The sequence below is a fragment of the Chiloscyllium plagiosum genome, unplaced genomic scaffold, assembly GCF_037043375.1.
Source record: "Chiloscyllium plagiosum isolate Xiang-an unplaced genomic scaffold, Cpla_swu_hap1 HiC_scaffold_25, whole genome shotgun sequence".
In the NCBI taxonomy this organism is placed as follows: Eukaryota; Metazoa; Chordata; class Chondrichthyes; order Orectolobiformes; family Hemiscylliidae; genus Chiloscyllium; species Chiloscyllium plagiosum.
The window spans coordinates 23,390,946-23,414,240 of NW_028270163.1; the positions used below are offsets into that span (position 1 = coordinate 23,390,946).

At 39.5% G+C, this 23,295-nt stretch overlaps 1 protein-coding gene across 4 annotated transcripts in view; it reads right to left on the reverse strand.

Moving 5' to 3' along the window:
- Positions 1–3,862: 3,862 nt before the first annotated feature.
- Positions 3,863–23,295, reverse strand: part of LOC122562058 (myosin-10) — a 161,022-nt gene continuing 141,589 nt past the window's right edge. For all 4 annotated transcript variants that reach the window (XM_043714526.2, XM_043714525.2, XM_043714524.2 and 1 more), the window contains 8 exons: positions 22,343–22,504; positions 21,533–21,661; positions 17,271–17,359; positions 15,347–15,470; positions 13,486–13,694; positions 11,072–11,180; positions 6,836–7,008; positions 3,863–5,790 (listed from right to left, as the gene is read on the reverse strand). In XM_043714526.2, the coding sequence (XP_043570461.1) occupies positions 5,643–5,790; positions 6,836–7,008; positions 11,072–11,180; positions 13,486–13,694; positions 15,347–15,470; positions 17,271–17,359; positions 21,533–21,661; positions 22,343–22,504 (1,143 nt within the window). In that variant the 3' untranslated portion in view covers positions 3,863–5,642. The remainder of the gene's footprint in view (positions 5,791–6,835; positions 7,009–11,071; positions 11,181–13,485; positions 13,695–15,346; positions 15,471–17,270; positions 17,360–21,532; positions 21,662–22,342; positions 22,505–23,295) is intronic.

Below are 23,295 nucleotides of genomic sequence, written 5' to 3' on the forward strand. Positions count from 1 at the left end.
CCTCAATGGTTTCATTCGCTACAAGGTCCTTTTTCTTTAGTAAAGACAGAAGCAAAAAACTCATTTAAGGCTTTCCCCTACCTCCTCAGACTCTATACACAAGTTCCCTATGCTATCCCTAATCGCCCCTACTCTTTCTTTGATCATTCTCTTATTCCTCACGTACGTGTAACGTGCCTTTTGGATTCTCCCTAATCCTTCCTGCCAAGCCTTTTTCGTGCTCCCTCCTGGCTCTCCTCAGATCATTTTTGAGCTCCTTCCTCACCTGCCTGTAATCCTCTAGAGCTGAGCAAGACCCTAGCTTCCTCCACCTTGCGTAAACTGCCTTCTTTCTTTTGTTGCGAAGTTTCTGCTCTAGTCATCCAAGGTTCCTTTATCTTACCCCTTCTTGCCTGTCTCAGGAACACATTTATGCATCACTCGCAACAACTGTACCTTAAACAGTCTCCACATGTCTGTAGTGCCCTTTCCATGGAGCAATTGCTCCCAGTTCATGCTTCCAAACTCACGTCTAATAGCATCATAGTTTCATTTTCCCCAATATCCTCCCATTGTGCCTGCTGCTCTCCCACCGCAAGATCTGACACCTGCCCCAGCTCATTGCAGAGCACCAAATCCAAAATGGCCTCTCCCCTCGTCGGCCTGTCAATGTACTGAGTTAGGAAACCCTCCTGCACACACCTTACAAAAACGGCTCCTTGCTGAAAAATATGTTGCTGGAAAAGCGCAGCAGGTCCGGCCGCATCCAAGAAGCAGGGGAATCGACATTTCAGGCATAAGCCCTTCTTCAGGAATGAGGAAGGTGTGCCGAGCAGGCTAAGATAAAAGGTAGGGAGGAGGGACTTGGGGGAGGCCTTTGGGAATGCGATAGGTGGAAGGAGGTTAAGGTGAGGGTGATAGATCAGAGAGGGGGTGGAGACGGAGAGGTCGGGAAGAAGATTGCAGGTCAAGAAGGTGGTGCTGAGTTTGAGGGTTGGGACTGAGATAAGGGGGGGAGGGGAAATGAGGAAGCTGGAGAAATCTGCATTCATCCCTTGTGGTTGGAGGGTTTCTAGGCAGAAGATGAGGCGCTCTTCGTCCAGCTGTCGTGTTGCCATGGTCTGGCAATGGTGGAGGCCAAGGACCTGCATGTCCTTGGTGGAGTGGGAGGGGGTGTTAGTGTTCAGCCACAAGGCGGTTGGGTTGGTTGGTGTGGGTGTCCCAGAGTTTTCCAAACCATCTGCTCGAGGGAGGTCCCAATTAATATTGGGAAAGTTAAAGTCAGCCATTATAACAACCCTACTGCATTCACACTTTTCCAAAAATCTGCTGACATATGCTTTCTTCAATCTCCTTGCTGCTATTGGGGGGCCTGTAGTAAACCCCTAATGAGCTGACTGCTCCCTTATTGTTCTGAATTTCGACCCATACTGACTCAGTAGGCAGACCCTCCTTGACAATGGTAACTTCTGTAACTGTGATACCCTCTCTGATACCCTCATGCTCTAAGCTTATCACTTTTATTCCTGATACTCCTCGCATTAAAGCAAATACACTTTAATCTTGATTCTTTCCCAGGGAATTCCTTCCCACTGGCTGAGCTATTGCCTCCTCTCCAACTCTCACCACTGGTATATAGCTCAGGTTCCCACCCCCCGCCATACTAGTTTAAGGTTAGGAGTAAGCTTGTCAATTGGATGCCAAATTGGCTTAATGGTAGGAGACATAGAGTGATGGAGTGTTTATTTTTGTACTGGAGCTCTGAAACCAGTGGTTTTCCAGGGATCAATACTGCTTCTATTTGTCATTTCTGTAAATGATTGATTTTTGATGAGAATAAGAGGCATGGTTAGTAAGTTTGCAGATGACCCCAAAATTGGTCATACAGTGAAGACCACAGGGCTGAGGAGTGGCAAATGGAGTTTAATTTGGATAAGTGAGATATATTGCATTTTGTTAAAAACAGACAAGGGCAGGACTTATGATAGGGCCCTCGGCAGTGTAGTAGAAGAGGGATCTTGCAGTTTGCATCATGTACACATGATTACTCATTACTTTGGTTTTATACTCAAGTAGTAGTTCAGATGCCTTGCTCTTTACCTTCTCGGTTGACTGCACCAGGTTTTTGGCTGACATACATTCAGTTCATAAAACAAAGTTTATAGCCAGTTTGGGTCCTAAGGTCTTGCTGTTAAACTGTCTGACAGAAACAGGGAGATTCAGTCTCCTGCCTATAGGGACTGGCACTGAACTAACTGGTCAGAATGCATGTAGTATGCTTGTGTAAAATAAAGGTGATGGGACATCTGTCTCTGAAGATGTATCACTTGTGAAATAACTATAGTCATTTTTCCTATTCTTTCTAACTAGCTTTTATATTGGAATCTTAAGTCTCAATACATGTTGCAAAAGGAGGGTTGAAAAAAGTCATTTCAGCTAGGAGGACTGAAATTATTCAATTTAAGTAGACACAATTGTCACTTCTCTATCAACCACATGTACAATGAATTGACCAAATTTGCCCTTCCTCTAGCATGCAGGTTGTATCCATTGGTGTCAGGCATCTTTGAACTCTCCCAAACTAAACAAAAATTACTTGGACCAAGTTGAGACTCCATATACTTCCATTGATTAGATGTGATCAAATGCTATTGGAAACCACATTAGTAATCACTACACACAGACATTGCAAGTTTTTAATTTAGATATTTACTTGATGAACATAAGCAAGCATCTCTCTCCCCAGCATTCAATTCAGTATTTGTGGAAGGGATGAGTTAGATTCACCAGACTTAGAAATAATGCCAGGCTGGATATACTTTGAAGTTTCAACAGAATGACCTCAAACCTATATTTAATGAAAATACTGTAGACTACTACATTGCTAGAGTGCAATCTTTCAGGGCAGAAGGGATTTTTTTTTTTAGTGGAAGCAGTAAAACAAAACAGTTTCTCAATTGTCAAATTACACAGACATGTTTGTAATTTGATAATTGAACAGAAACTCAACCTAAAAATGATCAATTCTAAGAACATGTGCATCATTTTGTAACCATATTGCAAAGTGCATCACCACACCTATTTTCAGTGGGTTTTGTTATCTCTAAGCTCCCAAATTCACAATACTCAAACCTGAAAATAAAATGTGAACCAAGGCAGCAAAGCTGTTACAGCTGCATTGTTCAAATGCCAGCATGCAAGGACAATTTGATTATTTGTTAGATAAACATTAACTAGAGGTTGAGAATATAATTCACACACATGAAACAAAGATGCTAAAAGTATGTCAATTTTTATTTTATAAAAAGCTTGATAAAAGGAGGAAATTCCTTAAATTGACAATCTTTAGCCACTAGCTAGCTGCTTCACCATGCCATTGTGTAAATAGTCTCAACAAAATGAGGGAGCCAATTCTCGTTTTTGAAGGCTGCCATTTATGCACAGACATTGGCAGCTGCTCATTAACCTTACTCAAACAGACATTCTTCCTGTTTTGGCCTGCAGAGTGGCAAGCAATTCCTACACAAGAGGATGGTCATTACAATAGGAGTCTAACTTTGCCCTTTTCCAACACCCACATCTACTTACATCAGTAAAAGAACAGTGGGAAGTCACTGACATCTCACTTTGGAAGCACTGAGCTCTCGAAACAAACATTAAAACAAAAAGTTAACTGACCTTAAAAACTTGCTCAGTGCAAAGATATTTTCTCTTTTTCATACCTATTCTGCACAACCATAGCTTTTCTACACACTAGGAACATTTTACAGAAGAGGAAACCTCATTTAAGTAAAATATTTGAGATGGAGAGAAAGTTTTATTATAAAAAATTTAAAACAATAAAAAGGTGTTAACCTGCAAAAAAAAAACAACAAACAACAAGTGCATTTAATAAGTTTATTTTTTAAAAAAATTGTTTCCAAAGGAATTTATTGAGAATGGTATAACTGTCTAGAAACACAGGTATACAAAGGTATGAGAACAACAGCGCCTGGTGGTCAACAGCCAGTACAGTAAAAATACTTCAAACTGATGTTAAAGCTTTAAACCAGAAGAAATTGAGAAATTCCTGCTTGGTACAGAAGGCTCAAGGTACATATTCAATAACACTGAGTTAAACCCTCTATCATAGTCTGATCACAAGGGCTGCACAAGGCATAAAGCACAGCTGCATGTAAAATATAAAACCATTTTAATGGTTATAAACTCAGCATAATGTACTATATGGTTTCAACTGTGATACTTGCTCTTGTAATCAAATTATAAGCCATGTCTAAGGCACTTTCTGAAACCTCTTTATAGGACTCCAGATGTAAATCTGGGTCAAACAAAAATTGATAGGAATCTATTAGTATGCTTTTGAAACACAGCATCTGGTAGCTTATGGGGACTGTTTCAAATATTTATTTTATAAATTTCCAAAGACCAGGTATACATCACCCCACACCAGAAAACATTGGTGAGGTGAAAACAATTTGGAAGGGTGAGAAAATTTGGAATGTAGGATCAGGTTATGGCTAACAAGAACATTGCTGAACGCTGTTCATTCGTGCTCAGTGGGACAATACAAAAAGGTCAGCAACCTTTCTGGGTCCATCCTATAAAAGCCAGTTTTCATCCACATTTTTTTTTTAAAAAGTGGAAAATTGATACCAAGGAATTTAATATTGTCAGAACAAGCTTCTGAAATACTGACATCCACTGTGTACAGAAATATAAGCAGCTACATGAGAAAATGAGACAAATAGTTCAAACACCATAAACACATTAAGTACAACATTTTGATTTCCAGTATAGCTATTGAACACTTAAAAGTTGTACTTCAAAATGATTTGTGCAAATTATCTGAACACCAATGGCCCTTACTACCTTTAAGTCACCTCTAGCAATTTGAAAAAAGATTTTAAGTTCCTAACAAGTTCACTGGGCAGCATGAGTGAATGCATATTAGAAATCTTTATTGCAAAAATAAGTGAATGAAATTACATTTATGACTGACTTCAAGGGTACTTGTGTAGCTAAATTGGGGTTATTTGCTATCCTATACATGATCCGTAATCACCGATTACTCAAAATATGTTGGCACTAACACAGTCTGAGTCAATCCTCACATTTAATTAGTCAAACTAACCAGATACCGCAATCTTCAGACTTATTTCTTTCCTCATTATAAAATTTGCTTACACAGATCCAGCAATGGTCACAGTTTGGTCTTAATACAGCAGTCAGCTGCAGACTAATAACTTGATTAATTACCCACAAAATTATATGGAAATACATGTTTATTTGTACATGTAACATGCATAGTAATATACAAGAATCCTCCCAATCCTATCTTAATTATATCTGGAATTCAGTTAAGTTTCCAAAGATAACATAATTCAGGTGTTGTCTCAACAGTCAACATGTGCTCAAATTAGTACTTGATTATCAAAAGACAATTTAGGAAAGCAATTGTGTGAATACAATGTGCAGGGTGCAATATGTTGAGAAAAAAAATTAAGACCAAAGAGAGCAAAGATTTATATGATTTCTAGCTTGCCAGTTTAAAAAAAATAAAAATGGGAGTAGAGAGAATCAGAAGTCAGCAGTTGAGAAATCATTCTAATGTTCAGAGGCTCTGAAATCAGAGAAGGGCATTCTGTGCTGACTACAAAATGGCTCTACTCTCCCTGGCTTGTTTGTGTTTCATTGATATCACCCCCTTTACTATCAACATCATCATCCGAGAGTTCAAGGGCAGTGCCCTCCAGTTGCAGTGCCCGCCTTCCTGCTCGACTAGTTGTAAATGTCAGACCACTTCCTCCTCTCCTAGAGGAAACAAAAGGAACAGCAGTTAAGTACAGTGCAAAATACCAGGCAATGGCATAGGATTACAGTACCCATTTTCTGTTAGAATTGAAAATGAACTAGATACAATTATTTACATTGGCACCAGAGGGGGTTTATCAGATTTGCATTCATCTATTTGATGTGCTATGTTGAAAACTAGCAAAAATTAAATTAAACCTAATTGAGGAATCTGGCTTTTTACCAAATAATCTTGATGTTAACACTTAGATCAAAAAGAGCTCAGTGGTTACTGGGGCTCATCTACAGAATCTGGGCAGGACAGTTGCCTGTACCGATGGAATGAAGGTCTCTTCCTCATCACTTCCAATTGTGTTTTCTGCAAGGAGGTTGGGCGAACTCCTGTGGCCCATAGTGGGAAAGGGCATTCACAGCATTAAGTTGCTAACATTTTGGTACATAATTAGCAATCTCATTCAAGTACAATTTTAAAAAAAATGATAGTGGGAAATGCAAATGCTACAACGGTGACAGGTTCAAGTGCATGAAACCCCTTGCTGGTCATCCCATTGGATGATTTTATAACTTGACCATGAATACTACAATTCATATGGCACTGCTTACACTGTTAAAAAGCATCAGAAACTGGGAGGCTATGACAGAATTAATACTTGTCATTTTTTTCCACCCAATCTATTAAGCAATGCTGCTGTGCATATCCCAAATCAGGTGACAGTACCTCATACTACTGGCCTACTGAATGGATTTGAAGCAAGATGCTGTCTGCAGTGAAAACCTCATTTACATTTATATGCACACAGACAACACTTAGGTGATGACCCAGAACTGGAATTTAAACTATTACAATATTTAGCAAGTCAGCAATGCCACAATATTAACTGCTCAATGTGGCCCTGAACCACAGGCTCAGTGTGGAAGAAATTGTGGTTAAAGCAGTGATCCAAACTCCATCTGGAGTTCATCTATTTCCCAAGCAAAACCAAAGAAGAATTTTAAAAAAAAACTTTGTTGAACAGAGACTTGTATCCGAGAAAGCCCATGTTACCGAAGCCTGCTCTTCAGAGTGTTGACCTCCCGATTCATTGCCTCAGCAGTCTCTGTGGTATCGTCCAGTTCACGCTGGAGTTTCCGACGTGCTGCATTAGCACGTGTCGCCTCTTCTTCAGCCTCCTCCAACTGCCGCTTCAGTTGTTTCATGCGAGAGTTGGATTTCTCTACCTGGAAATAATAATTGGCAATTCAATTGATGTTAATAAAAAGACAATAGTATCTGGTGTAGACATCAAATAAGTGATTACAGCAACACTTTTCTATTGCCAAGGAGACTAACTTCCCACAAATGCCTGTACTGCAATTGCTCTGTTTGCTTTAAAGTTCAAAATGCAGAAGGGTGTGATCACAGGAGGAGTTAAGCTGAACATAGAGCTGTAACACAGTCTCAATACATTAAATTTATTACTCCTCCAACCAGAGCACTGAGTATCATCTACCTAGAGGTTACTATAGAATGCAAATATAAACCCTATTTATGCAGTTAGTACCTCATTTACAATTTTCTGGGGCACATGCTATGCCCAGGTTGCCAGTCTCTTGCTGTCAAATGTAAGAACTTGTGATTGATCATTGCTGGCTTTCTCTTCCAGTTAGATTTTTGTGGAGCCAGTTCACAATGTAACTGCCAGCTACTTGAAAATCAAAAATCAATCCCACAAATTGAACAAAGACAAGCTGTGTTGTGTTGCCTACTTTCACCTGCCTCAAATCACCCAAGGCTACGTAGGAGTCAGTTTTATTTTTGGGGATAATGATAAGATAAAATGGTAGTAAATGGGTCACACCCTGGTAATTGACAGTAACTGCAAGGAGGAAAACATGGTGACATATAAAGCAGTCAGCTCATCTAACATCTTCCAGGTCATGCCATCACTGTCAGTGTAATGCTACTTGTCAATACCAGTGATGTCAGAAATGAATGTCTGTGCTTGAGAAGACAAGTGCATTGGCCAGCCAAGTGAAGATGTTCAGTCTAGCTCAATGCAGCTCAAATCACACTTGCTAAATGTTACATCTGTATTTACTGTCCAATATGGGCCAAAGCTTTGTTCAGGCATTGTGCTCTTTAATTAAACAAAGCATGGTTACCATTATGTTGGACAAGAATTCACACCTGTCCTGAAGTCATGGTAAAGTTCTCAGTGACAGAGTTGTTAGGTTACACACTTTTAAAAGATCCTCCACAGTCCTTCACTTTGTGTCAGTGCCTTCCCTTATTAGGGAGCTCTGACCACATTAGCAATGAAGGGAGGGACTGCCAAGTGGTACCAACCTGTAGCAATATTCATATATCAACCTGATTTATTTCTTGCGCAGAGTTTTCTTCCTAATTTGAACAAGATTGAAACCTGTTGGAGCCAGCTCGTCAGGATCGATGATCTGGTTCCTAGCAATTACATTCTTATCGGTGTTTGGAGATTGTACAGTCTGATATGTAATAGACAACCAGATCAAGTAATGCAAATGCCAAATGTGGTTTACAAATGTCAATGTCTGACTGTGACCAATAAAAAGGAATTAATAAGAAACTTCTTGGAACTGATCTTAGTCAAAAGGTTGCTGCTCCCATTAGCTATTATAACAGTCTCAAAATATTAATTCAGTTGGTTTGTACTGCATGACTTCTACAAACCTGTGACAAACAAGGGCCTGAGTTTTTAATTATACCATTTGGGCAAATATGCTATCAAATCAAATTTTGACTAAGCCTGTGCTCTAGCATGTTTGTCCTGGGCTTCTGCCAGTGACTCCTCCGCAGAAACTAATCAATTTTAAAATCTTGAATAACCAAGTTGAGTTGTCTGATTTTACAATCAACTATTTCAATTCTGCTAATTAGGTTATGGTTCCCTTCAACAGTGGCTATTGATTTTAGGAATTCATGCATAAGCATACAAATTGGGAGAAGTGAGATAATCGAAGAGTGTGGTGCTGGAAATGCACAGCCGGTCAGGCAGCATCTGAAGAGCAGGAGAGTCTATGTTTCAAGCATAAGCCCTTCATCAGGAAGGAGCTGTCAACTCTCCTGCTCCTTGAAAGCTGCCTGACCAGCTGTGCTTTTCCAGCATCACACTCACTGATCTCCAGCATATGCAGTCCTCACTTTCTCCTAGAAGTGAGCTAATTGGATTGTACTCCAAATAATGGCTGATGCAGCTGTTTTAATTTGTTTCAAGTAAAAGTTCATCTGGTACCCATCAAGTCTTTTGAAATCTAATCTGATTGACAGCTGTAGCACTCAAGGCCTCCTGACACCAATAAATAGTGCAGCTAACGTATTTCATTCATTTTAGTTCTATGTCATAGGGATATGCTAGAACAAGTGTTTAAAATACACATACTGCCCTAAAACCTTAGTCAAAAAATTCTGATAAAGGTCTCAATCTCCAAATTATTTTTCTGAAGTCAGTAATGATATTGCCATCTATTTGAAAAATCCAATCTGAATTGCTATTTATTCTATAAAATTTTGCATCTTGAAATGAATTTCAATTAGTTTAGTCTGTGCTGCATAAACTGCAAAATATGTTCTCATCCATTACTTCAAAGTGATCAGTGCATGATAGCATCACATTATATTGTGCACACAGCCCTGTAATAAAATCTGTTAATATTGTGGGTTTTTTGGTTCGGCTCAGATTAGAGTTGTTTATGAAAACTGAACTGAATTCTTTGTATTGAAAAACTAGTCTCAACTGTGGCATGTATCCATTTACTATGGAATATAATGGCACTTACAAGTCAAAATAAATAGAATGCATAAAATAAGGCTGTTAGTAATTATTTTTAATTAACTTCCTTTGTTGTCCACTCAGGGCAAAGTTCTGCAAATTACATCCATTCTGAAAAGCACTTCTCTCCAGAAGGTTCTGCTTAAACTGATTTACTTTATGATTAATACAAAAATTGGCTGAGAGTCAGTGTAATTGTGCAGTGCATTAAAGCCAAATTCATTTTCAAAGACAGCTTTAAAAATATTTCTTGATATACTGAAGTAGTGATAACTCAGTAAGTTTGATTACTGCGACTGAAAGTGGGATTAATTACAGAAAGGTAGTATTTTAAATCTGTCAATCGATCAGGTAAAAGCTGGATTTCTTAAGTTACTGAAAATTACTTTCCAAATAACAATCATCCAGTTAGGAACTGCCTCAAATCTAACAAAATTGAAAAAAGTCATTTAAAAAAAAAAATAAGTGTACCTATTGGTGAGCTTGCACCTAGGTTGACATAGATACACAAGTGAGTTAGTACACTGTCCAAGGCTAATTCATTCTCTCCTGGGGATGTGATCAGTTTTGGGGGTAGCTCCTGCATGTACCACACAGCATTTTCAAAACCAGCACAGAGGCTTGCAGGAACTAGAGTTGTAACAGAACATAACTTGCACTCAAAATTCCATAGTATCTTGCAGTGGCTCAGATAATATTAGGAAAATCGAAGTGAGGATGCTAGTACAACCCAGTCGAAACTCCACATTAAAAACAATTGTAAAACGGAATAAAAATCAAGGGAAACCTAGATTTTCCTTTTCCATGGTGACAAAGGATACATTTGGAGAGGGGGAGCGAGGGAAAACTAGGCAGCAACCAAAGTGTCTAGTATTGTGAATCAGAAAAGTGCAATTCATCGGTTAATCAGTGCCATCCAGACCTAGAGAAGTGTCCAGTCCTCAATTACATTTTAGGCTTTATTATGTAACATTATGCATGTTTCTGAAGGTCAAAAGGCACAGCTTTCCTATTATTGTATAGTATAAAGGAAGTGTTGAGGGATGTCAGCGGTACAGGATATACTTTAGACATGAGCAGCACGGTGGCTCAGTGGTTAGCACTCCTGTCTCAGTGCCTGGGACCCAGGCTTGACTCCACCCTCGGGCAACTGTCTGTGGAGCTTGCACATTCTCCCCATATTTGTGTGAGTTTCCTCAAGGTGGTCTGATTTCTCCCCACATTCCAAGGTGTGCAGGTTAGGTGGATTGGCCATGCTAAGTTGTCTGATAGTATATGTTAGCCACAGTATATGTAGGGTTACAGGGATGGGTGGTCTGGGTGGGATGCTCCTCAGGGGTCAGTGTGGATTTGATGGTCCGAATGGCCTGCTCTCTCACTGTAGGGATTCTGTGTTCAGACACTCCATGACATCACCACCACTTCTCGTCGTCATTCAAATAAAATTCAGTTTCGACATGAATCCCAATCTTTGAGGAACAAAGACTAAAAACTACCTGCTCCTTATATTGATCTGCATGCCTGCGTTCATCTTCGACCTGCATGTAGACTTCCTTCAGCTTCTTTTCTGTCCGACGAACAAGCTTGTTGGCTGCTGCCCGTTCTCTGCAATGACAAAGTCACTGGTCTTTAAGAAATGAAAGGGGGAAAGATTGAATAGAAATACAGACTGGAGGGGAGAAACAAAAAGACTTGCTGCTGAAGCTGCTTCTTCTGCACTCATGAGGACAGGAACAAAGATACCAAATTTCAAGGGGAATAACAATTCATATTTGCATGAGAAGACTGTGCTGATTGGTGCCTTCTTTACAGTAGTGCCTTGACCAATGAAGATTTATCCCTAGCCTTGTATTTTTAAAATAAAGTGAAAGTAGCTTCAATTAGTCGAGGCATTGCCATGGGGAATGCATCTGGTAGCAGTTACCCTCCACCAACAATGTGAACATTTAATCAAACAAATCCATCAGTGCCCAACATTAGATAGGATTCTGCAATTTGAGAGAACTTGCCCAACAATCCCAAATGCACTAATTATGCAAACTACAAATTTGAGATCAGCTGAGTTTACAATGTTGCTCATTTTCACTTGCTTGAAGTTACTAAATACATACACAGAACCCTGCTTGCAAAAGTATGCAGTGCACTTTTTAAAAAAAAATTAAACAAAGGCTTGGGTATCAAGTGTCCCCTTGCGCATTCTCCATAGTAACGTCTCAGAATCCATCTGCTAATCAGTAGCATCCTCTATTGATGTAAACATTTTATTTGGTTGTCTGTCCTGACAAATGCAACACTAAAAGCTTCAATTGTAAATTTATTGTTCGCAATACTCAAGTTCTAGATCACCAAGCAACTTCCTAAAATTCAGCTACTGGTCCAAAATATTGGCATTTCAATTTAAAGATTATCCCAAATATTTGTGATAACCAATATATGTCTTAAGTATTGATACACGTTCACATAGAATTGCATACACCATATTCTAGCAAGTGTGGTACCTAACCTGTTCAGACCTTCATATAAAATAAATGCTCATAAAAGTCATAAAAGATACTCAACAAAATTAGCAAATCTGTACAAGCTCAGTGGCATATTGTTCAGCTTTAAATATTGAACTGATTTCAGAACAGATTATTAATGATAGAATTAGTTGCTATACCACCATATGTCCAGAATTACTAACAGTAAATTGGATGTGTTCAAGGTGGAGTATTTACTCAAACAAAAATAGATTCTACTATAAGATTCAAATTAGATTTTAAAAAAATTGGAGGTATTCAAAAAACCTAAAACCAATACTGTTACCAATACAATATCAAGTGCCCTAAAAATGGGCATCAAGAATTTTGGCATTTTCGAAAATTCTTCAGATTAGTCAATTTTCTGAAGAACACACTAATGACAATGACATTAACAGTATTGTGAAATGGCCAATGAAAAGTGCAACAATAAGTTTGATTGATGAATCGTCCAATGTTATTTTACAGCTATGCATCTACAATCTCCAAATTTATGTATAGACAACATGTACTGAACAGGATGTTACATTGTTACCATTTTGATTTTAATCTCCAGTGTAATTCTGGCACTAGTTGCAGAGATTTCTGGACTATATTGAAAAAAAAATCACTTGTCAAGGTGTCAGATGCACAGCACAGCTATTTAGCCTATCCGCGTCCTTCATGGTTTATAAACCTCCCATATGGTCACCCCTCAGCCTCTGACACTAGAGAAAACACAGCCCCAACCTTTACCTGTAGCTCAAGTCCTCTGACCCTGGCATCATCCTTGTAAATCCCTTTTGTTTGAAATTAATTGAAATGTTGTATTTAAACTAAGTGTCAATTAGCTACCAAAGATAAAATAGATCTGCATTTAAAAAAATCATTTGGCATCACAGTTCTGCTGTACATACCTATTGTAAACTTTGTAACCTTTCTCACCATCCTTTATCAATGGCCACTGCTAACATATGGGAAAGCTAGCGCTCCAATAAGCAGCTATCACAAGCTGCGTGAACATTAATTATCTTAATTGAAGATTAGATTAAAATTTTAAACATCCAATTAGCAATTATTGCTAAAAAGATTTTTCTAGCTCACCCTCCCCATGGATAAAGGAAACTTCATAATATTTCCCTTCACAAAACTGCAGCTCATTTAACGAGACCACCCCAGTGAATAGATCAGAACACAAGAATAAATTTGAAGCAATAAGAATGCAATTTACAATTCAAATGCAAGATTATGGAAGCAAGCCCTGGGGGGTATCTGGGAACTGGTTCTCAGTTACAAGATTTTCTGGACCAAATTCCTAGTTATTAAAATGAAAATTAATATGAAACTGGCAGGAACCAAGCATAAAGTGCCATGTGTGTGCGCGCGCAAAATACAATGCACAATGATTTTACTTGGCTTCCTGTTCAAGTTGTTCCTCCAACTGCGCTATCTTGGCCTCCAGTGCAGAAATTGTTGACTTGAATTTTGACTTGACTGATCCCTCCAGTTCTTGGAGCTTGGCTTTGAGTTCTTTATTTTGTCGTTCAAGTTGTTGCCGTGCATTTTCACTCTTCTGTCCAGCACTGCGTTCGCTAGCAAGCTCAGAGTTCAGAGTTTCAACCTTGCGAGGAAGTTGAAGCAGAACAAAAATGGGTAAAGAGTTGGAAATCTCAGACTTTGCTAAATGCTTCTCCAATACTTTGGCTTTAGCTATGACCCAATGTAATTAGTTGATATTTCCTTGGTCATCGATTTAATGCATCAATGAAAACATATGGTCAGGCAGTGGAACTACATAAATATAGTGGACAGTATCAAATCTGCTATTGCAAAATGCGAAGTGACTTAGTGCTATGCATCATTCATGGAAATGAATGTATCAAATTTCTTCTATAAATTTTAAAGGCAGCTAGTCAAACAAGGCACTATTGTATCATTTAATGAGAAAATACAGATATTAAGATCCAAAGTATAAGGAAATAAATCAGAATACTTGCAGTAAAGGACTTCCAAAAAACTTTAATTTCTCAAAAACGTATCTACATACAGTTTGGTGTGCAATATCTTGGTTAACATAAACCCCACACACGCACACCAAAAGGTGAAGCTCTGACCTTGCAAATGGCTGCTCTGTTTACTTGAGATGAGAGGCTAACTAAATACAGAATAGAATGGGTTAGAGAAGGCAAATGCAATTCAATGAACCTAGTTCTTACACAAAACACTCCACTAGATCACTGCTCAAGGAAAAGACTCTGGAAATGCATACACTGCCCCCAGTTAAACCAAGTAGAATTGCAACATACCAATCAACTTCAGGCAGACCAAAACCATTTTACAAGATTAGTCGTAAAAGGTGAAATTCTAGATTTTATGAAAGATAGACTGCTTCTTGTTCTCTTGGGTTTTCCCTTTTAGTATATGGAATAAGAATCCAGCCCAGAGAAAGGAGGATGGGAGTTTGGTAGTGGGTTTGCAATGGGATGGAGTCGGAGTTGTAGTTAGTTAGTTCGTACATTGGCCTTTCCCTAGCTTAAGTTCAAAGGAATACTGGGGCTACATTAAATTAGCCTAATATCGCTGCAGGGCATTAATAAAGTCAGCACTTCATTGACATAAAAATCTGACCTTGCCAATCAATCACAATCCTTGCGCTGGATCTCCGCTTTAGGAATTATTTGAAAAATAAAACTATTTCCCAGGTGGAGAAGTGAATTCTCTTAAGAGTTGGAGGTTTATACTGCTCAAAGCGGCAGAAATCAGCCAAGCCACAGAACAATGCGCAGACCAAAGCAATTCCTGACAAGGCATAGTGTGCCTTGGTGGCTGTACAGCAATTCTGTGCTATACAATAAAATAAATTTTCACGTTTAATGTAAGTGTATCCAGCTTCATTAGCAGCACAAGTTGATGATGTGACAAAGGTATTTCACAGTCTCTACAGGAATACTAAGCTAGTCTAAATGAGAAACTTTACTGATGGGAATTAATTGACAAGCGGCTCTGGTTTCTGTTGAGAAACTGCAGCCACTTCATTGATGCAACAACTTTGGGCATATACCGAGTTTATTTATTGGTTTATACATTTAATTATCAATCAGCTTAGTAAATATTATGCAAGTTTGTCACGACTCGAAGAAACAAATACAAAGAGTGCCAAAGAGGCAACATACTCAAAACTAAAATGGATTATATATTACAATGTGTCCAGTGGGAAAATTCTCAGTCAGGCCGAGCGCAATAGGATTAACTTTGAACAGTGAAAAATCAAACCTGCATTGTAGTTTTACGGAAACGATCATTAAGGAGCTCCATGTTGCTCTGTTCCTCTTCGAGTTCTTCTTCTAATTGGGCAATACGAGCTTCTAGGCGACGTTTCTCATCCAATAAGGCAGATCTGAGGAATCAGACAGAGTCTTTAAAAAGGATTTCCGTTCATCCAGATGTTCCATTCACTGGAACCAGATAAAATCAGACTGAGTCGATATTGGAGGTTGAGGCATCTAAATGATATACAGGGCAGCAGGAACCGGTGATGTGCAGATAACCAGAACATACTAACAGACAAGGCACCAGCCAAACAAACATGTTCAGCATGAAAATGATCATGTATGCACAAAGTAAAATTAGAAGGGATGTGATTTGAGGTAGGTTGACTCCATGCCAGCAAAATATCACCCAGGTTAAAAAGTTCTTTCAAAGAAAAAATTGGTACAGCATTTTATGTTCTACCTGCATCATAAAAATTGTAGAAATATGACAGCTTAAGCTAAATAACTGACTTTATACCGATGTCACTGCCCTAAGTTAACATAACAATCTTCACCTGCCCAAAGCATTTGCAGCAATACATGGGCTCATCTGCTCTAGTTTAACCCATGCTCAGATTAATAAGTGCTTGTTATGAAATGCAAATGAAACTCAAAGATGATTCAAAGCAAGGTAATCTCATTGATTCTGCATTCTCCACATTTCAAATGGTGTTTGCCAAAGTAAATGACAATGGAGCATTCGTACAGAGAAGTTAAAGCCCAACTTGCATCTATGTACCACTTGTAGTATAAAGTAAAAAACTAAATCACAAGAATGAAGGTTCACAGATGTGTGCGACACAACTAAACCCTGACAAGCAGGTTTAATGTACAAACATTTCTCCTTAAGGCAACTTTACATTAGCCAATGGGCAGTCAGAGAACAAAATGCACACAAGATAAATAGGTGGAAAGCTTCTTTTACCCACTTCTGTCGTCAATGCAGCAGAGAGTGGGATTCTCAACTGTTTGATGCTACCTGCTTTAACTTACTTTTCACATGACTGTCATGACATTAGACTTGATTGCTAGTGCCATTATGAAAATTCACAACCCCTAGCTTCCATCTTCAACAGGAGAAAGTGATACAATGATATATAGCTGGAGGATAGGAAACTGCTTATCTGCAATGGGATGTCATTTTCATACACATTGGCATATGCCTTCATCCAACAGATCTTGGCAGAACAGTGTTGTATGGAGAACACTTCACTCTTTCCCCCCCCCACCCCCCAGAGAGATGTTTGCATGCGATTTGTACAATAGATTTCTGTATTTAGGATTTATACTGTGATTAGAGTTTCATGACCTTGACTGAAAAGTGTCTGAACATGGACAAAGGACCAAATCAAACTAAACTGAAATACTGCCAAGTCAAATAAGCTGCTGGAACTTAAAGCCCTTCCAGGACTTACAAAAGAGAACACCGAAAAAAGAGCGCCTACTCAGACTAGTAGTGGTGGTAGCAGTGAAAATACATCACAAGAGAAAAAAAAAGATAAGATTTGGGGGAAGACTGACTGACCTTGGAGTGAAACATGACCATTAATAAATTGCAGGTACGAGTTAACCGAAGGCACTGTTAGCAACTTGCCAAGTATCCAGAACAACTTAAAAACTGAAGAACCTTCAAAAAATAACCTTGCACTTTGGACATTAAAATACTAAAGTCCTTTACTACTCAGAACTTAATGCCCAGCTCTAAAGATGTTTATACAGTTCAGCCAGTTGTGAACAAGATACAAATCAACTCTAGTCTGTATTGTTGTTGGCAAAACATGAATTTCATTTAGATTTAAACTTGGGACTCAATTTGATAAGAGTTTTAAATAAACATGTCTCAGTAATAAATTCTGCAGCTATGGATCTATGCCATTCTTCCTTACTTTCCAGATGTGCTGTTTGCAATTTCATCTGCCAGCTCATCACGTTCCTGTTCTGCATGGCGACGTGCTCGCTCCGACGCAGCCAGTTCCTTCAAAGCAATACAGAGTTTGTATCAAGTGAAGCTGATCCATGCTAATCAGTCATTACACTAACCGGAAAAGTACTCTGAATAAATAAAGCTATTTCAGGGAGTTGACCGTGCTACAATCCCATTAAAACATAACCATGAACCTCCTTATTAACAGGAATACAATGTTGTGGTCAACCCAGATTATGCACTGCACATGAACTGTAGTATTCAAAGTTATAATTTTCTTCAAATTGTTTATTTTTAATTATGCAATATAGGAATGAGTAGGCGCTTGACACTATTTCAACATTCAATGTAGTGGTTGATAGATAATCTCCATCAAGGCTGCACCCATCCAGGCTCCATATTCTGCACATTCTACTTCACAGACAAATTAGTGAACTTCGATTTAAAATGGAGTTAGTATTTCCTGCTTTGCGCAGGAGCAAACTCCATGTTTTTAACCATCCTTTTGCATGTCGAAGTATTGTCCAACTATTTTCCCAAATGGCCTGGCTCAGATTTTAATGACTGCATCTCGGGACCAGGGACGCAACACGTACTGGGAAATAGAGAAGGCATGTCAGAAAGGCAAGGTTACATTGATCATGGGAGACTTCAAGATGCAGGTGGACTGGGTAAATAATGTTGTTAGTGGATCTAAAGAAAGGGAATTCATGGAATGCTTACAGGATGGCTTTTTGGAACAGCTTGTCATGGAGCCCACAAGAGAGCAGGCTATTCTGGACCTAGTGCTTTGCAATGAACCAGACTCTATAAAAGATCTTAAAGTAAGGGAACCCTTAGGAAGTAGCGACCATAATATGATAGAGTTCAGTCTGGAGTTTGAAAGGGAGAAGGCAAAATCGGATGTAATGGTGTTACAGTTGAATAAAGGTAATTATGAGGGCAGGAGAGAGGAACTGACGAAAATAGACTGGAAGCAGAGGCTAACCGGGAAGACAGTAGAGCAAAAATGGCAGGAGTTTGTAGGTATAATTGAGGACACTGTACAGAGGTTCATTCCCAAGAAAAGAAAGATTAACCGGGGAGGATTAGACAACCTTGGCTGACAAAGTAAGTCAGGAAATGTATTAAAGAAAAAGAGAGATCCTATAAAGTGGCTAAGAACAGTGGGAAATCAGAAGATTGGGAAGGATACAAAAGCAAACAGAGGATAACAAAGAGTGTAATAAGGAAGGAGAGGATCAAATATGAAGGCAGGCTAGCCAGTAATATTAGAAATAATAGTAAAAGTTTCTTTCAGTACATAAGAAACAAACGACAGGCAAAAGTAGACATTGGGCCACTTCAAACTGATGCAGAAAGCCTAGTGATGGGAGATAAGGAAATAGTAGGAGAACTTAACAAGTACTTTGTGTCAGTATTCACAGTGGAAGACATGAGTAATATCCCAAAAATTAAAAGGGTGTCACGGGGCTGAGTTGAGTATGGTTGCCATTACGAAAGAGATAGTGCTAGAAAAGTTAAAAAGTCTTAAAATTGATAAATCTCCTGGCCCCGATGGGATACACCCTAGAGTTCTGAGAGAGGTGGCTGAGGAAATAGCAGAGGCATTGGTTGAGATCTTTCAAGAGTCACTGGAGTCAGGAAAGGTCCCGGATGATTGGAAGATGGCTGTTGTAACCCCCTTGTTCAAGAAAGGATCAAGGCAAAAGATGGAAAATTATAGGCCAATCAGCTTAACCTCGGTTGTTGGTAAAATTCTAGAATCCATCATTACGGATGAGGTTTCTAAATTCTTGGAAGAGCAGAGTCTGATTAGAACAAGTCAACATGGATTTAGTAAAGGGAGGTCATGCCTGACAAACCTGTTGGAATTTTTTGAAGAGGTAACAAGTAGGTTAGACCAGGGAAACCCAGTGGATGTAGTCTATCTAGACTTTCAAAAGGCCTTTGATAAGGTGCCACACGGGAGGCTGCTGAGCAAGGTGAGGGCCCATGGTGTTCGAGGTGAGCTGCTGGGATGGATTGAGGATTGGCTGTCTAACAGAAGGCAGAGAGTTGGAATAAAAGGTTCTTCTTCAGAATGGCAGCCGGTGACGAGCGGTGTCCCGCAGGGTTCGGTGCTGGGGCCACAGCTGTTCGCATTATATATTAATGATTTGGATGAGGGAACCGGGGGCATTCTAGCGAAGTTTGCCGATGATATGAAGTTAGGTGGACAGGCAGGTAGTACTGAGGAAGTGGGGAGGCTACAGAAGGATCTAGACAGGTTGGGAGAGTGGTCCAGGAAATGGCTGATGGAATTTAACGTGAGCAAGTGCGAGGTCTTGCACTTTGGCAAAAAGAATAAAAGCATAGACTACTTTCTAAATGGTGAGAAAATTAATAAAGCCAAAGCACAAAGGGATCTGGGAGTGCTAGTCGAGGATTCTCTAAAGGTAAACATGCAGGTTGAGTCCGTTATTAAGAAAGCGAATGCAATGTTGTCTCTTATCTCAAGAGGGTTGGAATATAAAAGCAGAGATGTACTACTAAGACTTTATAAAGCTCTGGTTAGGCCCCATTTGGAGTACTGTGTCCAGTTTTGGTCCCACACCTCAGGAAGGACATACTGGCACTGGAACGTGTCCAGCGGAGATTCACACGGATGATCCCTGGAATGACAGGTCTAACATATGAGGAACAGCTGAAGATACTGGGATTGTATTCGTTGGAGTTTAGAAGATTAAGGGGAGACTTAATAGAGACGTACAAAATAATACATGGCTTGGAAAAGGTGGATGCTAGGAAATTGTTTCAGTTAGACGAGGAGACTAGGACCTGTGGACACAGCCTTAGAATTAGAGGGGGTCATTTCAGAACAGAAATGCGGAGACATTTCTTCAGCCAGAGAGTGGTGGGCCTGTGGAATTCATTGCCACGGAGTGCAGTGGAAGCCGGGACGCTAAATGTCTTCAAGGCCGAGATTGATAGATTCTTGTTGTCTAGAGGAATTAAGGGCTACGGGGAGAACGCTGGTAAGTGGAGATGAAATGCGCATCAGCCATGATTGAATGGCGGAGTGGACTCGATGGGCCGAATGGCCTTACTTCCACTCCTATGTCTTATGGTCTTATCTCCTTGTCCTAGAAATACCACTCCTCAGGCTCAGCAGTGAAAAATTCAAAGTCCTAAAAATCTCAAGCAAAAATCCCCAAATTGTACAAGTCCGAATACAATTCTAGTTCATGCAATCTCTCCCTGTAACCCAATGGAAATCCTGGTTTCATGGTGCAAATGTACAGCACTTTTTCCAAGATACACTGCCCAGAACCATACAGCACCCTGATATTGTCTAACTTGGGTTTTGTCTCATTGTTGAAAACTACCTCCTCTTTGCATTTTCTGATATTAGAAAGGCTGGATAATAGCCAATTTTTTGTGCCCAAATATTACATTTTAGTGATTTATTGGCAAGGCATCACTAAAGCTCTAGACCTTAACTACCACCACTTAAAAATTACTGGCCTCACACTTAGCTGCGCAGAAAGCTAACAGCCAGTTTCATCTGCTCAATCTAAATGAAGATTTTGCAATTTTATGTCTTGCTAATGATTCTTTCTACTCCTAGATATGGACAAACTTTATCTCCATTTCCAAATTATCAAGTCAATATTAGTGAATATTCAAGTGCTGACAAATGGAATAATTAGTCAAGTTTTAGTTTTGGCCAATTAAAGCATCAAAATAAGTCAGTGCTGAACAAAAACAAAAAATCATCACTACTATTCCACTCTATAAACACCAATAGAGACAACTGCTGGGCAAAAATAAGCTCACTTGACCAGAGTGGTGTAAGATAATCTATTACACATGCAGACTTTTGTTCTTATTCTCTGTATCTCCCTTTGAAGAAACCTGGCTTACCCCAAACAACTGGCCTCTTCAAAATTTTGTACGTTACCCCTCAAGGTTTCTGACGACTTAAGCAAACTTACAGCTTATCTTTAAACAGAGTCATCAAACCCTGAGCTCATCCATTTGTAAGGTTCTCTCAAATGGAGAAACTTTCTATGCGCAATGTGGTGGTTGTAACTTGAGCTGCACTAGGTGAACGTTAGAGATATACATCTGTTGGTGTGGTCCTGGAAACACTAGACAGACATTAGCATCAACAATTCCCTGGTGCCAGCAACGACTGACAAGTTGGTTGTATATACCATATGATGGATTGTACCAACAAACCTCGTGGAGTTGTAGAATTTCTGCCTCCAGACCTTTCAGCTTCTTTTCATTTTCTTTTGACTGAGCAAAGATTTCATCTCTGGAAACACGAGCCTCTTCCAGCTCACGCTGGTAATCTTTCATCTGCGCCTGAGAAGGTTTTAAGGAAAGGAATTACTCTTAGACTGCAAATGTTACCCAGCCATTACAGCTGAAGATATTATAACTATCAATTACCAACATCTCCCTGGGCTATTGGTGCAAATTTGCCTTGGATCTCATTTCTGGTTTTCTTATTTCACAATGACATTGTGGGAAAAAAAATTTCTCTGTAGTTTGAGTTATGAAATTCAAAGAATGACTGAGTACCATTCCACTTGGGTACAATTGAGTGAGAATGCCAAAAGCTGCAATCTGAAGTTCATTAGCGACCTCAGGCATGTAATGAATACAGATAGCTCAGTGCGCTTTTGAGAAAGTGCTACCTCAGATGAAACGTTAAACTCTCAGCCCATAGGATCTGGTTGCTGTGAATATTAAGATAGCACACAGTATTTTATGTAGAGAGATGGGCAGGAAGTTTCCTACATAACATTCTTCAAGCATCCCACATAAGAAAATTCAGATCAGGTCAAAACGTCTTGTGGGATCTTACTGTGCTCAATTCAGTTGCTGCTTTTAAAATTATACCACAGGTGATTCCATTTGCCTTTTGAATTACTGCAGCCTCATGTATTGATAGTGTTACAAAATGCTTACTCTCGTTAGAAATAAATATAGCTTTTCCCATTGACACAAGGTAAATGAAAGCTCTCTGAATCGGAGAGTTACCTGAAGCCTGCGGAGTTGTTTGATTGCCTCATCCCGGTTCTTGTTAGCTGCTTCAATCTGTGCCTCCAGATCTTTCAGATCCATCTCCAGTTTCTTCCTCCCAGCAACTGCCTGTGCTCGCTGCTTCCTTTCATCTTCTAGCTCAGCTTCTAGTTCACGAACCTACATACATAAATTAAGACATTTCATGTCATACAATATGACAATTACTTCATAGCTTGACATCTGAGGATCATGACAGACATTTGCACGCGCACAGTCACACACTGTGCACAATTGCACCAGTTTATGACAAACTCAGTCGATCCTAAAATAAATCCATCCATTGCTCACTTCTACCTAGTCCACTTGACTCCTCCCCCAGTTCCTTGACTTCAGTTTCCGTTTCTGATGATTGGTTGTCCGCAGACTCCAATAGTATCTTCACCTATACACCTCAAACCCTGTTTCTTGGAAAAACTCCAGCCATATCTGATCCATCTTGTGCATCTGTCCTCTCCCCCTCCCCGAGGGATAGGTGGGAGAGCAATGTGCCCTCACTTTTCACCAGTCTCCCCTTTCGAAAAGAATACTCCATTTTTGCCATCTCCAGCAGGATGCCACAAAATATCCTCCCATCAGAATTCCAGAGGCTCTTCCTCCACGATACTCTAGTTCACTCCCTCAGGAGTCCTAACGCTTTCTCATTCCCCCTAAAGCATCTTGCCATGTAGTTGAAGGAGTAACACTTGCCCATTTACCTCTTTCCTTCTTCATTCTCCAAGGCCCCAAACCCATTTCCAAGTTAACCAACATTTCACCTGAAATACTTTCAAAACTGATTTAATTACTCACAACATGGTCCCCTTTACATCAGCAAGATCAAACAACCTCGGTGACCACTTCACAGAACAACTTTGCTCTGCTTGCAGGACTGGCCTCCCAGTCACTTAGCATTTCAATAAACTACCTTG